General features: G+C 46.7%; 2 protein-coding genes across 5 annotated transcripts in view; one reads left to right on the forward strand and one right to left on the reverse strand.

Annotated features, from left to right (window-relative positions):
• The window catches only part of TAOK3 (TAO kinase 3), a 120,779-nt gene extending 117,308 nt beyond the window's left edge, over nt 1-3,471 (reverse strand). For 2 of the 3 annotated variants that reach the window (XM_083417628.1, XM_083417626.1), the window contains exon 1: nt 3,336-3,471. The gene's annotated coding sequence lies outside the window, so the exon portion shown is untranslated. The remainder of the gene's footprint in view (nt 1-3,335) is intronic. The other variant, XM_083417629.1, reaches the window with a different exon arrangement.
• Nucleotides 3,472-5,713: 2,242 nt separating this feature from the next.
• The window catches only part of SUDS3 (SDS3 homolog, SIN3A corepressor complex component), a 32,406-nt gene continuing 20,393 nt past the window's right edge, over nt 5,714-17,726 (forward strand). The window contains exons 1-8 of one of the 2 annotated variants that reach the window (XM_083417907.1): nt 5,714-6,340; nt 9,486-9,555; nt 10,810-10,865; nt 12,663-12,734; nt 13,921-13,940; nt 14,609-14,765; nt 15,896-15,991; nt 17,594-17,655. In XM_083417907.1, the coding sequence (XP_083274033.1) occupies nt 6,124-6,340; nt 9,486-9,555; nt 10,810-10,865; nt 12,663-12,734; nt 13,921-13,940; nt 14,609-14,765; nt 15,896-15,991; nt 17,594-17,655 (750 nt within the window). In that variant the 5' untranslated portion in view covers nt 5,714-6,123. The remainder of the gene's footprint in view (nt 6,341-9,485; nt 9,556-10,809; nt 10,866-12,662; nt 12,735-13,920; nt 13,941-14,608; nt 14,766-15,895; nt 15,992-17,593; nt 17,656-17,726) is intronic. The other variant, XM_083417906.1, reaches the window with a different exon arrangement.

The following is a 17,726-nucleotide window of genomic DNA, read 5'->3' on the forward strand; positions in this document are numbered from 1 at the left end:
TATAGAGCAAAAAATACGGTATTTTTGGGCTCCCTTCACACCTGACACTACTCCACCCATCCTGGACTCCTCACTTTTCGTTCCCTCTTCTCAAGCTATTCAACACTCTTGGTTTCTTCACCCCTTCTTGCACTGGGGGTTGCCCCCTTAACCAACCCTTCTCTTTTGCACTGAGGACCCCTCATAATTGGCTGGCTCACTGTTGAAGGAAAGCATACATATTGTTACCTCTCCTAAGTAGCCCTCCTCCCTTCTTTTGCTTTTCTTCAAGCAAGGTTCAAGCACATACACACAACCTGGTAGCTTCCATAACCTGCACCAACAGGAAACCTTTCCCCCCTCTGCACCATACCCTCACTTCAAAAGGCCTTCATTTGATTTCTTGGAACTTGTCTCCCTACTTCTGCCTCTCCTCAACTCCTTCTTCCACCTCATGCCCTTCTCATCTGACACTGCTACCAGGGAGAAAGTGGAAGAGAGTCCCCACATCTACCCCTAGGGCAGGGTTTCCCAAACTTGTGTCTTCAGCTGTTTTGGGATTACAATTCCGATCATCCGTGACCACTGGTCCTTCTATCTAGGGATGATGGGAGTTTGGTCTCCAGCTGTTTGTGGACTACAAGTTTGGGAAACCCTGCTCTAGGGACATAGGAAGCTGCCTTATGGAGTCTGGCCATCAGTCCACCTGGGTCAGTAGTGTCCACACTGGCTGACAGCAGCTCTCCAGGGCTTTGGGCAGAGACCCTTTCCCAGCCCAACCTGGAGATGCTGGGGCTTGAAACTGAAACCTTCTGCATGTGAAGTATATGCTCTATCACTGAGCCACCCCTCATTCCCCTTCAGGTTTCCCTTTCACCTGACATTACCTCAGTTCCTACAGCATTAAGGAAGACTTCTATCTGGCACACTCCCCTCCAAATTCTTTAACCCTTTCATCCCACCTGCAGTTCCATCTCACATATGTACCCATCCATTTTTCATCCCTTTCTCTTCTCTTCAACTTCCTTCCTCATCAGTGTACTCCCTTCAATCAGACAGACTCTTCTTTACATTGTGGTGGGAATTCTTCACATCTACCTCCCTATCCTTAAGCTACTCCCCATATTCTTCCAACCTGCATCTCCCCTCAACCTCCCAGCAGGTTCCTCTATCACCTGACATTTTCTCACCCTACTGTATTGGGGAAAGATTTCCTTTCATTATATTTTTTTAATCATATTTAGATTTCAAACTATTTCTGAGCCACCTTTCGGGTAGTCTTCCCAAGGACAGCTGACCTTAATGACCTTCTCTATGACAGCTGCAAAACTGTGGAATTCCCTCCCCACAGAGGTGCATCTGGTTTCTTCACTATACCGTACAACTATCAATGAAGGCTGATGGCACACTTCTCTGTGCTGGCATTTGACACCTGAGATGTGTGTTTTCAGGTCCCACTGTGGATATACTCGGTTTTAACTATTTGTATTTTAAATTGTTGTAATCCGCCCTGTAACCTGTTGGTGAAGGGCAGGCAACAAATTTAACAATAATGTGGAGGATGTTGTTTCTCCTCCACTCTTTCCTTCTCTTAGTACGCTCTCACCCCCAAACTTGTTTTCCCCACCATTATCTCTCTCCCAGTCACACAATTCCTCCTCTCTTCTCCCTCCCTCCCAAGTGACACTTTCCTTTTCAGCTGATGGTATTCACATATGCTCCCTTCTTCCCTCTAACTACTCACACCACCACCTGGTGTGTCCCCCCCCCCCACTTATGACCCGCACCAGTGGGGTTTTTTTTTTGGGGGGGGTACAAGGGTATGTAGCACCAGCACCTTTTTTCTAAAAGAAAAACACTGGTTAAAAGTGTGGCACTTAATGTAACAACTTCATGGTGAGTACTGGCACCTCTTTTTCTAGAAGAAAAGCACTGACCCCCAACCCATGTCTCTCTCTGCCTTCCTCCAACTTGCTCCTTTTACATTAACCCACTTGATCTCATCTCCTAACTCCCAATAGTGTGTGTCTGTCCCTCCTGCCTTTGCAGCCTTCCTCTCTCCAATGTTTCCGTCCAGCTAGTCTGCTTTCCCCTCCAATTGCTCATAAATACAGCAAAGTCCAGGGGTCCCGCCCCACATACACCCTGCCGTTTCTCTCTCCCTCTTTTGAGTTTCCCAACTTATTCTCCCACAAGTATGTCCCGTGTGCCTCTCTCCTCCCTGCCTTCCCCATCCTAGCACCCCACCCTGCCCTCACATCATTTGCCCCGCTAACCCCCCTCCCTAAAGTCCTAGGGTCCCACCCCACACATACCCTTCCCCATTTCTCCTTCTCAACTCCCCCACCAAATGTTCCCCTTATTCTCCCACCCCTCATGCACAACTTCCCCCATTTAAGTCTCTGGCTATCAGCCTCCCCTTCCTTCCTGTCTTCTCACCTGCCATCTTCCCTCTGGCCCTCAGACTCTCCACACACCCCACACCCGGGGGGGGGACAACCTGAATAAAATATTGGGGGGGGGGGAGGCAGGTAAGCCCAGCTCTGAATAATTGAACACAGGACATGGAATACGCACACTATTTGAATGGCAATGCCCATCAACTTGGGGGGGGGGCGCTCAAATATTTTAGCAGTGTGTGTGTGTGGAAAGTGACCACAGACCCTAGCAGTCGGCTCCTATGCAAAAAAATCGTCCTGGAGTCCCACCCCATATATTCTTTCCCTCCAGCTGCTCTCCAACCCCCCTTTACTGGAGAAAGGAATAATAAGAATAAGAATAAGAATAACAACAACAACAACAACAACAACAACAACAACAGATGGGGAGGGACCACAGGACTTTTTTGCGCCCGCTTTTTCCACCTGACACTTCTCTCCCCCCCCCCATCTCCGTCGCTTCCCCCCCCTCCACGTCGTTTCTCCAAGCTGCCTCCTTTCCCCCTCCCGAAGCGCTTCTTTTCTAAACTCCCCTCAGAGTCCGGTTCTCCGCTGCTGCTGCTGCTGCTGCTTTCACTTCCACCCCCTCGGAAGACTTTCCTCCCCGATAATGGGGGGGGGAGAGAAAGAGGTGCGGTGTCCCCCCCCATTACTCGGGGGAAGCGCTTCTCTTCCCCCTCAGCTTCTCCTCCACGCCCGACTCTCTTCCTCGCCCCCTCAGGCTTCCTCCCCGCCCGCTGCCACCGTCGCCTGAGGGGAAATAAGCAGCTATCCCCGGTCAAGAGAGCCCGACTCCTCCGGACGGGGAAAAGTTCTTCGGCGCCCTCCGGCCCCGGCAACCCCCGCTGAGCCAACCCCAGCCTGAGCGGGTGGGGGAGGGAGAGAAAGGGACGGGGCGACCGGCGCGCTTCAACCCACCTCGCTCGGCTCCTGCTGCCGCCGCTGCCGTCACCGCTTCTCCGCCTGAGGTGCGGTTCCTGCTCCTCTCGTCAGGCGCGGCCAACCGCGTTCGATCGCCTCGGCGCTCGGCTACGCAGCCTGGCCGACCTCGGGGTGAGCCTGGCCTCGTCGCCTTCGCAGTCGTCGGGCTCGCGTCGTCGGCCGTCGGCTCGTTCGGCCTACCACCCTCTTGGGGGCGGGGAAGGGGGAAGAGCAGGGCCGGCGGAGGGCCAATGAGGATCTGGAACGGACTTCCGCATTCCAATAGAAGCGAATGGAAAATTCTTTCCCGTGGGCCGGGCAATAGCGGTTGGTTGCGTTTGAGAGGAGGCTGGAAAAAAAAAGTCTAATTTTCGCCCACTAGGCGGGCGCCGGACTGTGTCCACCCTACTTTCCATCCGTCCCCATAGAGAGCAGCGGGGCTCTGACATCTCCCTCTCCGCACACAGTGGTGGTGTGCCTCGTGATTTTTTTCATGAAACAAGTGTGCCTTTGCCCAAAAAAGCACCCAAAAGCACCACACCGTGACCAGCTCCCACCCAGAAACCAATGTTCCCACTGTGGAAGGACACGTGGATCCAGAATTGGCCTCCACAGCCACTTACGGACTCATTGTTAAAACCGTGTTTATGGAAGACAATTTTACTCGGCTACGAGTGATCGCCGAAGAACACTAGATGGGCCATTGGCCTGATCCAGCATGTTTTCATGTCCTAGGTGCAATCTCTAGCATCTTCAGGTAGGGCTGGGGAATGTCCCCTGCCTGCAACCCAGCAATCTGTTCTCAGAGCGGCCAACAAGATGCCTGTAGGAAACCTGCAAGCAGGGTCCAAACAAAAGCATGCTCCTCTCCTGTGATTTATAGAAATTGGCTTTCAAAAGAATTCCTGCCACCAGCTCTGGAACTAGAGCATAGCTGTCATGGCTAGTAGGCATTGAGAGCCTTCTGCTTAAAATTCAAATCCTGTTTTAAAGCTGTCCAAGTTAATGGTCATCACATCACTGCCTCCTGTGGGAGCAAGTTCCATCATTTAACTGAAGTACTTTATTGGTCTTGAATCTTCCAGCATTCAGCTTCATAAGATGTCCATGGATTCTAGTGCTATGAGAGCCACTTTCTCCATGGCATGCATAATTTTATAAACTTGTATCATGTCCCAACAGACCTTCTGCATGCAAAGCATATGCTCTGCATCAGAGGTTCTTAAGAAAAGAAAGAGCAAGAAATAACTTCTGCCTCTAGGATAGGCACACCTTTTCACCATGGTCTAAAAAGATGATGACAAATATGAAGTGGCCCTTCCAGTTACACCCTCCAAAAGCAGGCTTGTATCCTGGAATATATGTCAATGTCCAATAGCAGGTGTTTCTTCAAAGTCTCAGATAGTGCTCTGTGGCAGAGACAACACAAAGGATGAAATTTTAAATGCCCTCTTCCCCCACCTCTCCCTGTTGTGTTTGCCACCAAACTGCCTCCTGTTGAGGACCTCTAGTACAAGGGCATTGGATGATGAGCTAGAACTTGCTGAACCTGTGATGGAGGCAAGATTTCCTTTTCTATCAGTTGCTTCCTGCAGCTCCTATTGTATACATGTACATATAAATATAACACAGTAGTAATAATAATAATAATATTTATACCCCACCCATCTCACTGGGTTGTAAGCAAGCTTCTGCATCCAACAGAACACTTCATCAGATTGGGTACTGAGAAAAACTAGATGGTGGGAGGTGAGAAAAAAGCTGGCTTGAAGCCATAATGTTTGCATTGGTAAAAAAATATAATTTTTGTTGCATCATTTCGAAAGGGGAATAGCTATGGGGTTGTCAGGAAGAGTGTGTGCACTTCAGAATCTACTACTGACCCAGTAGTTATTTCTGGCAATTATTATCCAGCGCTTAGCTAAAGAGGCTGCCAGAGCAATTCACAAAAATAAGTACTAAGAGAAAGAGAAAAAGGACCACAGTCTAAAAAGAAATAAAGGGATGGGAGGGAAGAGGAAAAAGAAAGTTCAACCACCTGCCCTTAAAATACGCACATATATTAGGCTTGCCATAAGTCAGAAAAATTCCTGGCATGTTTTGGTTTTGGGGCGTAAAAATTGCACCCCAAAGAATTGGCAGAAAACCTGGACATATAGCAACGCTATGGAAAAAGCACCCAAAAGCTTAAAATCACTATTTTGGGGGGAGGTATCCACAAAAAAGCTCAACCATTTGGGTTCCAAGAAAAAAAAGCTCAACAACTTTGCACGTGTTAGGAATTTTACTTTTTGAAATATGACAACCCTGACTTACATGGATCCACACACACATCCTTTTAAAAGCAGTCCCTTTAAGAAAGTCTCTGCGGAGAGTGGAAGGGGCGCGCAGGCGGAAGCAGACCCCAGTTGACAGCAATTCCACACATCTATACAATAAGCTGTTCACAAAAGTGGGGTGGGGCCGAGAAGCGAACCTGGAAACGCTTGGCAGCGGGTTGAGTCTAAACCTATATCGGTCTATGGCTGAAGGCGCCATTCCTCGCGCCTACGGGTAGAAAGGGGGTCCAAACCGCGGAGCGAAACGAACGTCAAGCCAGCCTCCCGCCAATCCATCCAGCTCAACCAGGGCCCGGAAGTGGTTCTAGCGCGCTTGCGCGCGGGAGGCGGGGCCGCTCGCGGCTTGTCTGAGGGGGGAGTTAAGAAGAAGAAAAAAGGAGGAGGAGGCGACCGGATTGTCCGCGGTGGCTTCGGCGGCGGTCGGTCGGCGTTTTCCCGCTTCGGCCATGAGCGTCGCCGCGCTGGTTTCTCCCGCGCTCCCGCCGGGGCCTCCGGCTTCTGCCGCCGCCGTGCTGCCCGCCGGGACGGGCCCCGCCGCTGCCATTGCCGCCGCTGCAGCCGCCGCCGCCGCAGCCGCCGAGAGCTTCGAGGATGAGGAGCTGGACAGCCCCGCCGACGAGGAGGACGGGGAGCGCAGCGGCCGCGCGAGGGACTCGGACGAGGGTGAGTCGCCTGCCTGCCCGCCCCCCGACCCGCCTCCGCGGAGGCCTCGAGGCGCCGCCGAGCAGCTCTCCCCGGGAGTAACCTGCCGCCCGTTTCTGCTTGGGGCTGATTTCCAAGGCGGGGGCGAGGGGAGAGGAGCGCGCAAGTTGAGTCTTTCTCGCGAGTAGGCCCATTGGAATTCATGCGCGTGGTTCACGGGGGCCCGTGGAGCTCGGCGCGTCTGCTCATGAGGCAGACGCTGCACTGGTTGCGATGGGACCACCTCACGGCGGCCCCGATCCGTTCTTCTCGGGAGGTAAACCAACTGTCGGGGACTTCCGAGTCACGAAGCACGTGGGTATTGTAGCCACCCGTCCAGTCTTACCTACGAGTAGACCCCATCGAAGTTTACGAGCCCAGAGGCTGACTGACTGACACCTGGTCATTGTATGGACAACTGTTCAAATATTATTGCCTGAGTTAGATCCCCCGCCTTCCCTCCCTGTCGCTTTTCCCTGGTGTGCCTTTAAAAAAGGAAAGATTGTAAGCCTTCAGGCAGGGACTGTTTTGTTTTAGTTCATTGTTTCCCAAACTCAAAATAATTCCATGCCCTTTTTGAGGATTTAGTCTTACTGGAGTGCCCCTTCTCTGGTGAAGACAATTTGGAGGTAGCTTTAATAATGTTTTATCTAGGCTAGAGCAAATGCAATATATGGTATTAATTTATTAATATATAGCAAAAACTATGCATGCACACTACAAAGAGAAATTTTCAAAAGTCTTAAAATAATGGTAGTAATAATTGTATGTTCCAAACACCCCCCCTTTTTTTTAGCCAGCGGTCCGTATGGAAGGGTTTAGCTAAATCAAAAGAGAAATTTTGTTAGTTAAAACACTTCAGGATTCTTCGCCCATCGGTATAATTGTTGTGTAAAATGTATGCTGTGGATGTGACTTCAGTTGCAGGTGGCTAACTTGTGAGTAAATGTACACATTTGCAGAGCAATCCTTTTAATATATAGTCATTTGCAACAGAACATTCAATTTACAACAACAGTGTCATTCTTTACATAGGTGGAAGTAATGAAGAAAGAAAAAAGTAAGTTTTAGGGTGCATCTAGTTTGTCTGGGACTTCAAAGGAGGGTGTGGGGAAAGGGAGAACCTCATACAAAAAGTGGAGAAAATCACTTTGTCACTTTTGTTAACAAATTGAGTACTGTAGAAGGATACCAAATCCCCGTGTCTTTCTCCTCTCCTGGGTCAATTTTTCATCCAAGGCTAGTTGCCAAACTATTGTACCAAGTTTTAAAGGAGGGATGTTCTGCTCTTCACACAGCACTCTTATTATGGTGCTCAGTGGGGTTTAATGCTGGTCACAGGAAGTATTCATATTAGCTTTTGAGTAAACACACATAGGATTTCCTGTTATTTATCTAGAAATGTATGTGAGAAAGCATGTTGCAAGTCCAGAACCCAGTTAAGTGTGGTACTTCTCCCACTGCTTTTCATTTTACCTATTTATTTCACAAAATTGCATACACTGCTCGCTTGATTATTAAAAAAAACCTCAGAGCAGTTTACAGAAAAGAGTAAAATCAAGAAAAATGTACAACCATGCTTTCAAGCATGCAAAGGTTAAAACACTAAAACAGATTAACGTTGTTGATTGATCTGTTTTTATCGATTGCCAGGTCTGTGTTGAGCAACAGGCGTTTTATATAAACTTGCGGCCCAACTTAAAATGTTAACTTCTGGAATTTTACTGTGAGAGCATGGATAGTTTAAAAAAGAAGGCTCTGAAGAATGGCAATCAGATGTCAGAAAAGAAAACATCTCATGACCAATCAGTAGCGTATGTTTACTTGGCAGTAAAAGTATTTGTTTCCATAGGATTTTCTTTCAAAGAAGTTAGTTTAGGGTTGCAGCTTTTTTCTTCTCCTCCTAACGTGAAGAGGGTAATGTTTGGTCTGCTTCAGTGAATTTCTTCATATGCATAATTACTTTATGGAACTTTCTGGCAGAACTCAGGCTTTGTATGCAAAAGTTGTCAAGTTCACTTCTCAACATCTTCACGTAGGGCTGACCCCTGCTTGAGTTTGTGGGGATTTTCTGCCAATCTGTGTTGTTGTTGTTTAGTCGTGTCCGACTCTTCGTGACCCATGGACCAGAGCACACCAGGCCCTCCCATCTTCCACTGCCTCCCGCAGTTTGGTCAAACTCATGCTGGTAGCTTCGAGAACACTGTCCAACCATCTCATCCTCTGTCATCCCCTTCTCCTTGTGCCCTCCATCTTTCCCAGCATCAGGGTCTTTCCCAAGGAGTCTTCTCTTCTCATGAGGTGGCCAAAATATTGGAGCCTCAGCTTCAGGATCTGTCCTTCCAGTGAGCACTCAGGGCTGATTTCCTTCAGAATGGATAGGTTTGATCTTCTTGCAGTCCATGGGACTTTCAAGAGTCTCCTCCAGCACCATAATTCAAAAGCATCAATTCTTCGGGGACCAGTCTTCTTTATGGTTCAGCTCTCAAAAAGAAATCTGTGTAGGGCAGGTTATAGTGAATTAAGACAAACCAATGGTCAGACCCTGGATAAGGCAGCCTCCTACATTCTGTTGTCATGTTTAATTTGATACATTTGCACCCTGCCTTGCTGTGATGCTTGAGGAGGCTTTTATTAAGAGGAATGTGTCTGTTTCCTTAAAGGTCTTGGATGTGCCAGTAGTAATTTTTCCAGTAATTACCAAAAGCAATGGAGGCACTGAACAGAGGCCTGTGGGGAGGCAGGAGAAGGGGAGGGGGGGGCACTGTGTTAAAGCCAGTGGGATACTGGAGAACTGTGTTGAGATCAGAGAGTTTGCATGGAATGAATATTGGAAGGAAATTGACAGACACAGCTGCTAAGAATCTTGTTATGCTGTCTGGTGGGAACTGTGGTACATAATCACGTTCCTGCCTTTATAGCATAGAGGTCTGGATAACACAACAATAAGAAATGGCACAGTTGTTTTGAATGAGCTTGCTCTCTTGTGCGTTTAGTTTTTTTAAGTGTACAGTTCTTTTTTGTACCTCAGTGGTGTTTGTTTCTGCTGCTGAGTGGGGAATGCTTGAACAAAAAAACGTACTGATTGGCACTGCTCTGACACTTGCTGATGTTCCTGTTTCCTTAGATACCGAAGATGCAAGTGAAACGGATCTGGCCAAGCACAATGAGGAGGATTATGTAGAAATGAAGGAGCAGTAAGTATTCTCCAGGTTACAGATATATTTTGATGCCTCTTTCGTATGAGTAATACCCCAGCTCAAAGAGAGGGAGTTTTGAACGTATGTTGGTGGTGCTCCACCAACCAAGTGCAAAAGTATTAAGACAAAAAGATTGAAATTCACATCACATTTCCCTAAATCAAAGAGCTGTTTGCAGCAGTTGTTGTTGTTTCTCCTTATAGCCCACCCTTCACCAAATGGTGCCAGGGTGGGTTAGAAAAAGATCACAATTAAAATAACAACATAAAACCTAATGTCAGAATAACAGAAAGCAGCAGCACAGAAGAGGCCTGAGTTAAAAGAATTTGTACCTTGAGCTTAGAGAAATTCTTCCTTTGATAGTCCTGTACATCTTACTTCCATCTAATGCAGGCCTCCCCCAACCTGGTCACTCCCTGCTGGCTGTTTTGGACCACAGCTTCCATCATCTCTGACCCTTGTCCATGCCTCATGGGAGTAGTGGTCCGAAACAACTGCAGGGCACCAGGGTAGGGAAGACTGGTTTAGTGTTTCGAGAGCAGGCCTCAAACTCATGGGCCTCCTGCCCCACCACCTCCGGTGCAGTTGCAAGGAGATGAGAAGCTTCTGTTTTTGAACAACCACAGTTTACCATGTGGTCCAAACCTGAATCAATTCTTAATCTCAACAACTCTTACTGAAAGCAAACTGACTTCACACTGGTTCTGCATTGCATATGAACTAAGTTTAACGTTTCTGCTGAACTTTAAGTATATCAGTGGGACTTTGTTTGGACAATGTATGTGCCTTCTAGATATGTAATGGCTTTATGCTCCTGACTCTTTATTTTCTTAAGTGCTGGGTTAGTTGATGCTTCTTGATTTCTGCCTTTCATAACATTATCTTTTCTGCAGTTAGGCGTCTTGTGACATTTTGCCTGGACCTGGACCTTCTGGAATAAAGATTAGATGCTGTTGTGGCCCAAGCAACTAAATTTTATTATCTGGCCCTCTGTGATCAAATGCCTTTGAGGTAGAAAGTTCTGCAGTTTGGGCTAGGAAAGGTAGAAGAGGAGGATGATACTTTCATGTATCAAGATCTTAGTGTTCTTTTTTTATAAAAATTGCAAACTTTTATTGCTCCTTCACTTCAGCTCTACTTGAACAACATAATAGAAATTTAGCAATGGAAAGAATCAATTGAATAGGAAAGTAAAACCAGCACTTGTTGTTCACTGGGGTTTCTTCATTAGAATATGTATTCTCTTTGCAGGATGTATCAGGATAAATTGGCATCTCTTAAGAGGCAGCTGCAGCAACTGCAAGAAGGTATGGTTTAAAAAGGATGACATGACATTTATTCACGAGAACAGCAGGCTTTACATTTAATACCCAGATCAAATAAAAACATAACATCAGAAGAGCCCTGAGGATTAGGCCAATAGCCCATTTAGTCCAGCATCCTGTTTCCACAGTGGCCAACCGTATGCCTGCGGGGAAACCAGCAACAAGAGCTCTCTCCCCTTCTACAGTTTCTGGCAACTGGTATTCAGAGGCACTACTGTCTCCGACTATGGAGGATAAAATGTTTTGGAGTTCTCTTATATCAGACTTTCTGGTGCATTAGGAATATAGAAAGATGCCTTATGCCAGATCTCTATATATGCCCATCCAGCCCAGATTTGTCTGCTACCTGCTGCCTGATCATTTCATTGGAGATGGCAAGGATTGAACCCGAAATCTTCTACATGCAAAGCATGTGCTCTGTCATTGAGTTAGGGTCTCCTGTCATTTTCATGCAGTGGAATTGGGGAATCTTCCCTGATTTGGCATAGTGCTGAATCTTTCCTGACCAGTGTTGTGATGGTTTTCATTTTGAGATTTCAGTACTTGCATGCAGGCATCACAACTTTTCTTGTTTTTCAAGTAACAAAAAATAAATAAATCAAAAAATCCACTCTTAATATATTGCTGGTTGGATTATCTGAAAAACAGAACCTGGAATGTATTGAGTGTTGCCTTAATGGTGTATTATTATTATTATTATTACTACTACTATTACTTTATTGAATTTTGCTTTAATAGTGTGTTATTAATCTTATTAATCTTATTTATTAAATTTGTATACTGTCTTTCATGTGAAGATTCCAGGGCAGTTTACATCAACAACAAAATTTAAAATGAGAATAAAAAATACATAATAAAACATAAAGAAGACCAAGTCAATAACCCCTTCTCTCACAAACATTATTTAAAAAGCCTTCAAATGTTAATCTGCTGAACAGCTGGCTGAAGAAAAACATCTTCACCTGGCACCTAAAGATATGTAATGAAGGTGTCAGGCAAGCATCCTTGGGGAGAACAATCCACACATGGGCATTACACATACCCTGACCTTTTAAATGTATCACTTTACCTTAATTTGGGACAGTCAGTTGACTTTTATTTCTACTAAGCACAAAGCAGAATGGAGAAGTGGCTTTTCCTAAACTGGATGTGTCCACTTCTCATCTGTACTTCTTAGCACCAGTACTGTATAATTTTACTGAAATGGACACTGAGGATGGGGAGATGCACCAGTATGTCAATTTTGTGCCTGCTCCTCTCTTTTAAGGACTAGAAAGTAGCCCATACACTTTTTATTTCATCTGAACAATATGATGTTGCCTCTTCTTCAGCAGTGGCTTATTACCTGTGGGAAGAAAATTTATTTAAGCTTGATCTGTAATTTTTAAGCATCAGGTTGAAGTAGGGCTGCTCTGAATAGGTGGTGGGAAAATTGGTGAGGGGAATGGTCTTTTTTTAAAAAAATGAAACTTGGAGGTATACTGTACAAACAAAATCTCTTCTGATTTGAGATATAAACTGCGTGATTCAAGCTGTGTACAGACACTTTTGTGAAATAACAGGAGCAATGACCTCTGTCACAAATCCTGGGCCCTAGGTCAGATCAGGCACTGATAGCTTGATAGTGAGAAAAACTGTGTAGAGTCCTTTTCAACAGTATTATGGCGCTGTCCCATTTTGTTGCAGCGGGAGGGGTTGGCCTTTGAGTTCCGTCCAGTTCTATCATTCTATATTTTAATCTATTGATTTCAGTGTGTTAATTTTGTATGGTTTTAATAGGTACTTTGCAGGAATATCAGAAAAGGATGAAAAAGCTGGATCAGCAATACAAGGAAAGGATACGCAATGCGGGTGAGCGAACTGCATTTCTGGTGACTTGCTTGAGGATTTCTGATCTAGGCCTAGAGAAGTACATGATAATCATGCATGAAACCCTGCTCAGTGCTTTTGGGTGATCTTACTTGTGTGTGTCGCAATCTCATTCTAAAAACTTTCCACAGGGTTAGCCGTGCTTGTCTATTGCAGCAAAAACAACCGCCTGAAGCACCTTGGAGATTAATACATTTATTGTGGCGTAGGCTTTCAGTGGACTATAGTGCACTTCTCCAGACTGTTCATTTCCCTGTGCAAATGCTGTTCAACCAGTTCTGGAAGGTGTTGAGACCCCCTAAATGAGGTGTACACACTTAAATGGACCTACAGATGTATATGATGAAATTGGCTATAGACTACAGAATTTGTGCCATAATTCATTTGTTGATCTTTACTGTGCACCTTCTTGAGTTGATTCTGATCCTAGACACACATTTTTATAAATACTGTATTTTTTGCTCTATAAGATGCACCAGACTACAAGACGCACCTAGTTTTTGGAGGAGGAAAACAAGAAAAAAAAATTCTGAATCTCAGAAGCCAGAACAGCAAGCAGGATCCCTGCGCAGTGAAAGCAGCAATCCCTCTTGCTGTTCTGGCTTCTGGGATAGCTGCGCAGCCTGCATGCGCTCCATAAGACGCACACACATTTCCCCTTACTTTCTAGGAGGGAAAAAGTGAGTCTTATAGAGCAAAAAATATGGTAATTTCTATTGATTTCCCCCCCAATCAGACTGGCTTTTATAGACTTATTCTGGGGCAGGCTTATGTTCCAGCTAAGAAGAAGGTACAGCAATCAGTGTTGCTTTTCTGCAGTTGTATTAGGTGTTTCAGCACAATCCCTTGTGTCTACCTGGAAGTAAATCTCCTTCAGTTCAATGAGACAGCTATAGGGTTGCAAACTTAACTGTTGGCTATCTAAGATGGGAACTGTTTGGTATACGTTGCACCAAATGTCTAGTTACTTTGTCAGTGCAGCTACTGATGAAGATTAATCTGGTGCAAGCAGAAATACTTGCAAGGGCTGGTTTTGCAGCCTGTCTTAACGGCCTGTAGCTTGCCGTCATCAAAATTTTCACTCTAGGCTAACCACTCTGAGATCTTGCTAGAGTTAAATGTGCTTAGTTCAGCAGAAAAAATGTAACTTATTTTCTCTTTCTTTCAGAGCTTTTTCTCCAGCTGGAAGTAAGTGTGTGTGTGTATATATATGTGTGTATGTGTGTTTCCTTTTCTGTTGGTCGGGTTTCATTAATGTATTCTGTTCCCTTTTTCAGTCAACTTCCTTTCCTTTGCTGTAAAATGTTCAAACTATTCTGCAAATTGTGATTGACCTCTTTCTTCACCTGAGGAGAAGCTCAGTACTGAGGGTGCATGAATCCCAAGTCATTTGAGAATAGTTATTTCCATCCTTTATTAGGTTGTGCCATTGGTTTTGCAGCACACTTGTAAATTGTGTTTTAAAATAGGCAGACACCATATACTTGTGAAAGGGAGAAAATTCCACTCAAGTGAGGCTGCCTGATGCTTAACAATTAAGAGGACCACAAGTTCCTTTAGGAGGCAGGGGACCATGTATCCAACTTTACAGATCCTGGGATAGATGGACCTTTGGCCTTACCGATCAGGGCTCTTCTTAAGTCCTCATACTTGCTTTCCGTATGGTGACAGGTCACATGAGCAGTTTCATTGCACAGTTTGGGAAAGCCTGTGTCATTTGTCAGGTGTAACCTCCGACTCAGCAGCTTCTCAGTCTGGTGACCCTGAGCACAGTGGTTCCCCTATCAGCACCTATGCGTACCTGATGTGGTTCTGCCCTGTAGATGACTCCCTGTTTTCTTTTGGGCTTGGTGCAGACGGAGCAGGTAGAACGGAACTACATCAAGGAGAAGAAAGCGGCCGTGAAGGAATTTGAAGATAAAAAAATTGAGCTCAAGGAAAACTTGATTGCCGAGTTGGAAGAGAAGAAGAAAATGATAGAGAGCGAGAAGCTAACTATGGAGCTAACAGGAGGTAAATACAAAATAATAAAATAAAGCCAGTATCTCTCTTTGGGGAAGAGGACATATACAGTGGACCCTATGGATACAAACTTAATTCATTCCGGGGATCCATACATACCCCAAAAAGTCCGCATCTAGAGGCGCCGCTTCTGCACATGTTCACATGGCAAAACCTGGAAGTATACACTTCTGGGTTGGCCACGTTCGCAACCTGAAAGTTACGTTACCCAAGGGTCCACTGTAACTGTACAATCATATTGTCGTAATCTGCCTACGGAGCTTATGGTGAAGGGCAGGTAAGAAATCTTTATAAATGAATCAGTTAATCAGTATCTCAGCAGTGGAGCAAATGCTTTGTAACCAGGTTCAATCCCTGGTACCTTCAGTTAAAAAAGATCAGGTAGCTGTTGGCATTGTAAACCTACTTCTGCCTGTGACCTAGAGGAAAATGCATTATTGGATGAATTAGGTGAGAGAAGGAGAAATGCCTCTCTAAACACGTGCAAGCACTGCTTGCAAAAAAAAAAGTACCTTTAGGACAGGGACTGTGGCTCAGTGGTAGAGCATGTTCTTTGCATGCAGAAGTCCCCAGGTTCAATCCCTGGCATCTCCAGGTAGGGCTGGGAAATGACTCCCTGTCTCAAACCCTGGACGGCCGCGGCTGGTCACAGTAGATATTACTGAGTTAGATGGGCCAATGGCCTGACTTTGTATAAGGTAACTTCTGGTGTTCTTACAAAAGCTGCTGTCAGTGAAGAGAAGGCATTTTAATGAGCTAGAAGACTCTGATTAGAAAGCAGTGACCTGTGTCCCTAAGCCTGCTTACTCAAAAGCAAATGCCGCTCATTTCATTGGAATTTTACTAACAGCATAGGATTGCAGCTTTTACCACTGAATCCTGATGTGTTTGCACCATGCATACAGTTTGTAGGTACTATATAGTGAGTAAAATTAAGGATACACTTGTATATTTCTCAAATTAGGGGCAGAGTCACAGGCTGAGTCTTTGCATGAAAGAAAGAGCCCCCCCCCCCCCCGGGAAAAGGTTAATGTGGAAAAGCACAGTTCTTTTTTCTCTTACTCTGTTTTTTAAAAATCAATCTGTGGACCTTACGAAAAAAACTGTCCTTCCTTCTTCAGACTCCATGGAAGTGAAGCCCATCATGACAAGGAAATTGCGGAGGCGGCCAAACGACCCCGTTCCCATCCCTGACAAAAGGCGGAAGCCAGCCCCTGATATCCTTTGACCAGCTACCTGATCCGCCACAGCCCATGATCCAGCTTTTGCTGTAGGTGCAGAAGCTTTCCTTGAAAGGAGAGCTTATCGGTTGGCAAATCTTCCCCTTCGATGTGTGGCTGCACAGCGTATTGGCTGACAAACAGCAAGGCCCAATGCGCCTGGCCATTGCACCATAGCTCTTTATGCAGGAGATCCCAGGTTCAGCCTCTGACATGTCTAGTTAATGAGCATTAAGTAGAAGGTGATGGGGGAAAGATGCTCTGCCTGAAATTATGGAGAGCTGCTGCCAGTCGGAGCAGGCAACGCTAGGCTTAGAGGACATTAGCTTGGCCCACTGTAAGACAGCTTCCTATGTTCCTCTCCAAATGGGTGGGCAGAAAGTAGATCAGGCATCAGTGGCTGCTATGCTCTGCCTCCACAGTCGGAGGCAGCGAACTTGTAAAGGCCGGTTGGTGGAAGCCATAGGAGGGGAGAGTGCTCTTGTGATCAGGTTCTCCCAATAGTCTTTCCATGAAAGCATCTACCGTATTTTTCGCCCTATAGGACACACCTTTTCCCCACCAAAAATGAAAGGGAAATCTGGGTGTGTCCTATGGGGCGAATGCAGGCTTTCGCTGAAGCTTGGAGAGCAAGAGGGGTCGGTGCGCACCGACCCCTCTCGCTCTCCAGGCTTCAGGAAGACATCCGCAGCCTAGGCAGCCCTGCGGGAACTCCCGCAGGGCTGTCTAGGCTGCGGATAGCAGCCTGCTTCCTGGAGCGCCGGGCGCGCTGAAAGCAGAGCGCCCGGCGCTTCGGGAACACATCCTCAGCCTAGGTAACCCTGCGGGAGTTCCCGCAGGGCTGTCTAGGCTGCGGATAGCAGCCTGCCGCCCGGCGCGAGGTACGCCCTGAAGCAGAGCGCCCCTCGCGCCGGGCATACATCTGCAGCTTGGGGAGCCCTGCAGGAGTTCCCCGCAGGGCTCCCCACGCTGCGGATAACAGCCTGCCGCCCGGCGCGCAAGGTACCCTGAAGCAGAGTGCGCCGGGCAGACATCGGCCAGCCCCACAAGCTCGGGGGACAGCAGGGAGGCGCAGCGCCACCATCCCGCTGTTCCTCGACCTGGTTCGGTTTCCCCGACCTGGTTTGGGGGGGGGGGACACTAAAACTAGGTGCGTCCTATGGGACGGAGCGTCCTATGGGACGAAAAATACGATAGGTGGCAACTCAGTCCCCCTTTAGTGGTGGAGGTTATCCCGGGGCACTGTTGCTCCTCCCTTTTGTTTCAGAGCAGGGCCTTTGCTTGGTTCTGTTCACTGGGACAAGTCCCTTCCACACCTGCTTGGCTCAGTCCTGCCAGCTTCAAGGTGATGGGGCTTTCCTGGGGTTCTGCCCCTGTGAACCGTTCCATATAGTGCTAGCTTCCAGAGTCGGCCTTTGCCTGCTTAATAGTTCGCCTGCCATGGCAAGTGAAGCTTCAGTCTGCAATATGCCCTGCAAAGGAGAGACCCAGAAGTAGCCACAAAGAGGGGTGTCGCTCCTGGGCTAAGTTCTGCCCAGGAGGTTCAAGCCGCATTTTTGTACATGGTTCCAAAGTTACTTCCCCCTTAATTTGGATTACCTCAGCTAAATTACCTGCTAACAGACGAACAGATAATGGAGGATCTGAGGATTCTCAATAAGGTAAGTGCTTAGTGTAGATTGGGTGTGATTAACCTTTATTCATTTATTCAGACAAACCCCTCCTTTTTCTC

Source organism: Podarcis tiliguerta (assembly GCF_965153285.1).
Source record: "Podarcis tiliguerta genome assembly, chromosome: 16".
Taxonomy (NCBI): domain Eukaryota; kingdom Metazoa; phylum Chordata; class Lepidosauria; order Squamata; family Lacertidae; genus Podarcis; species Podarcis tiliguerta.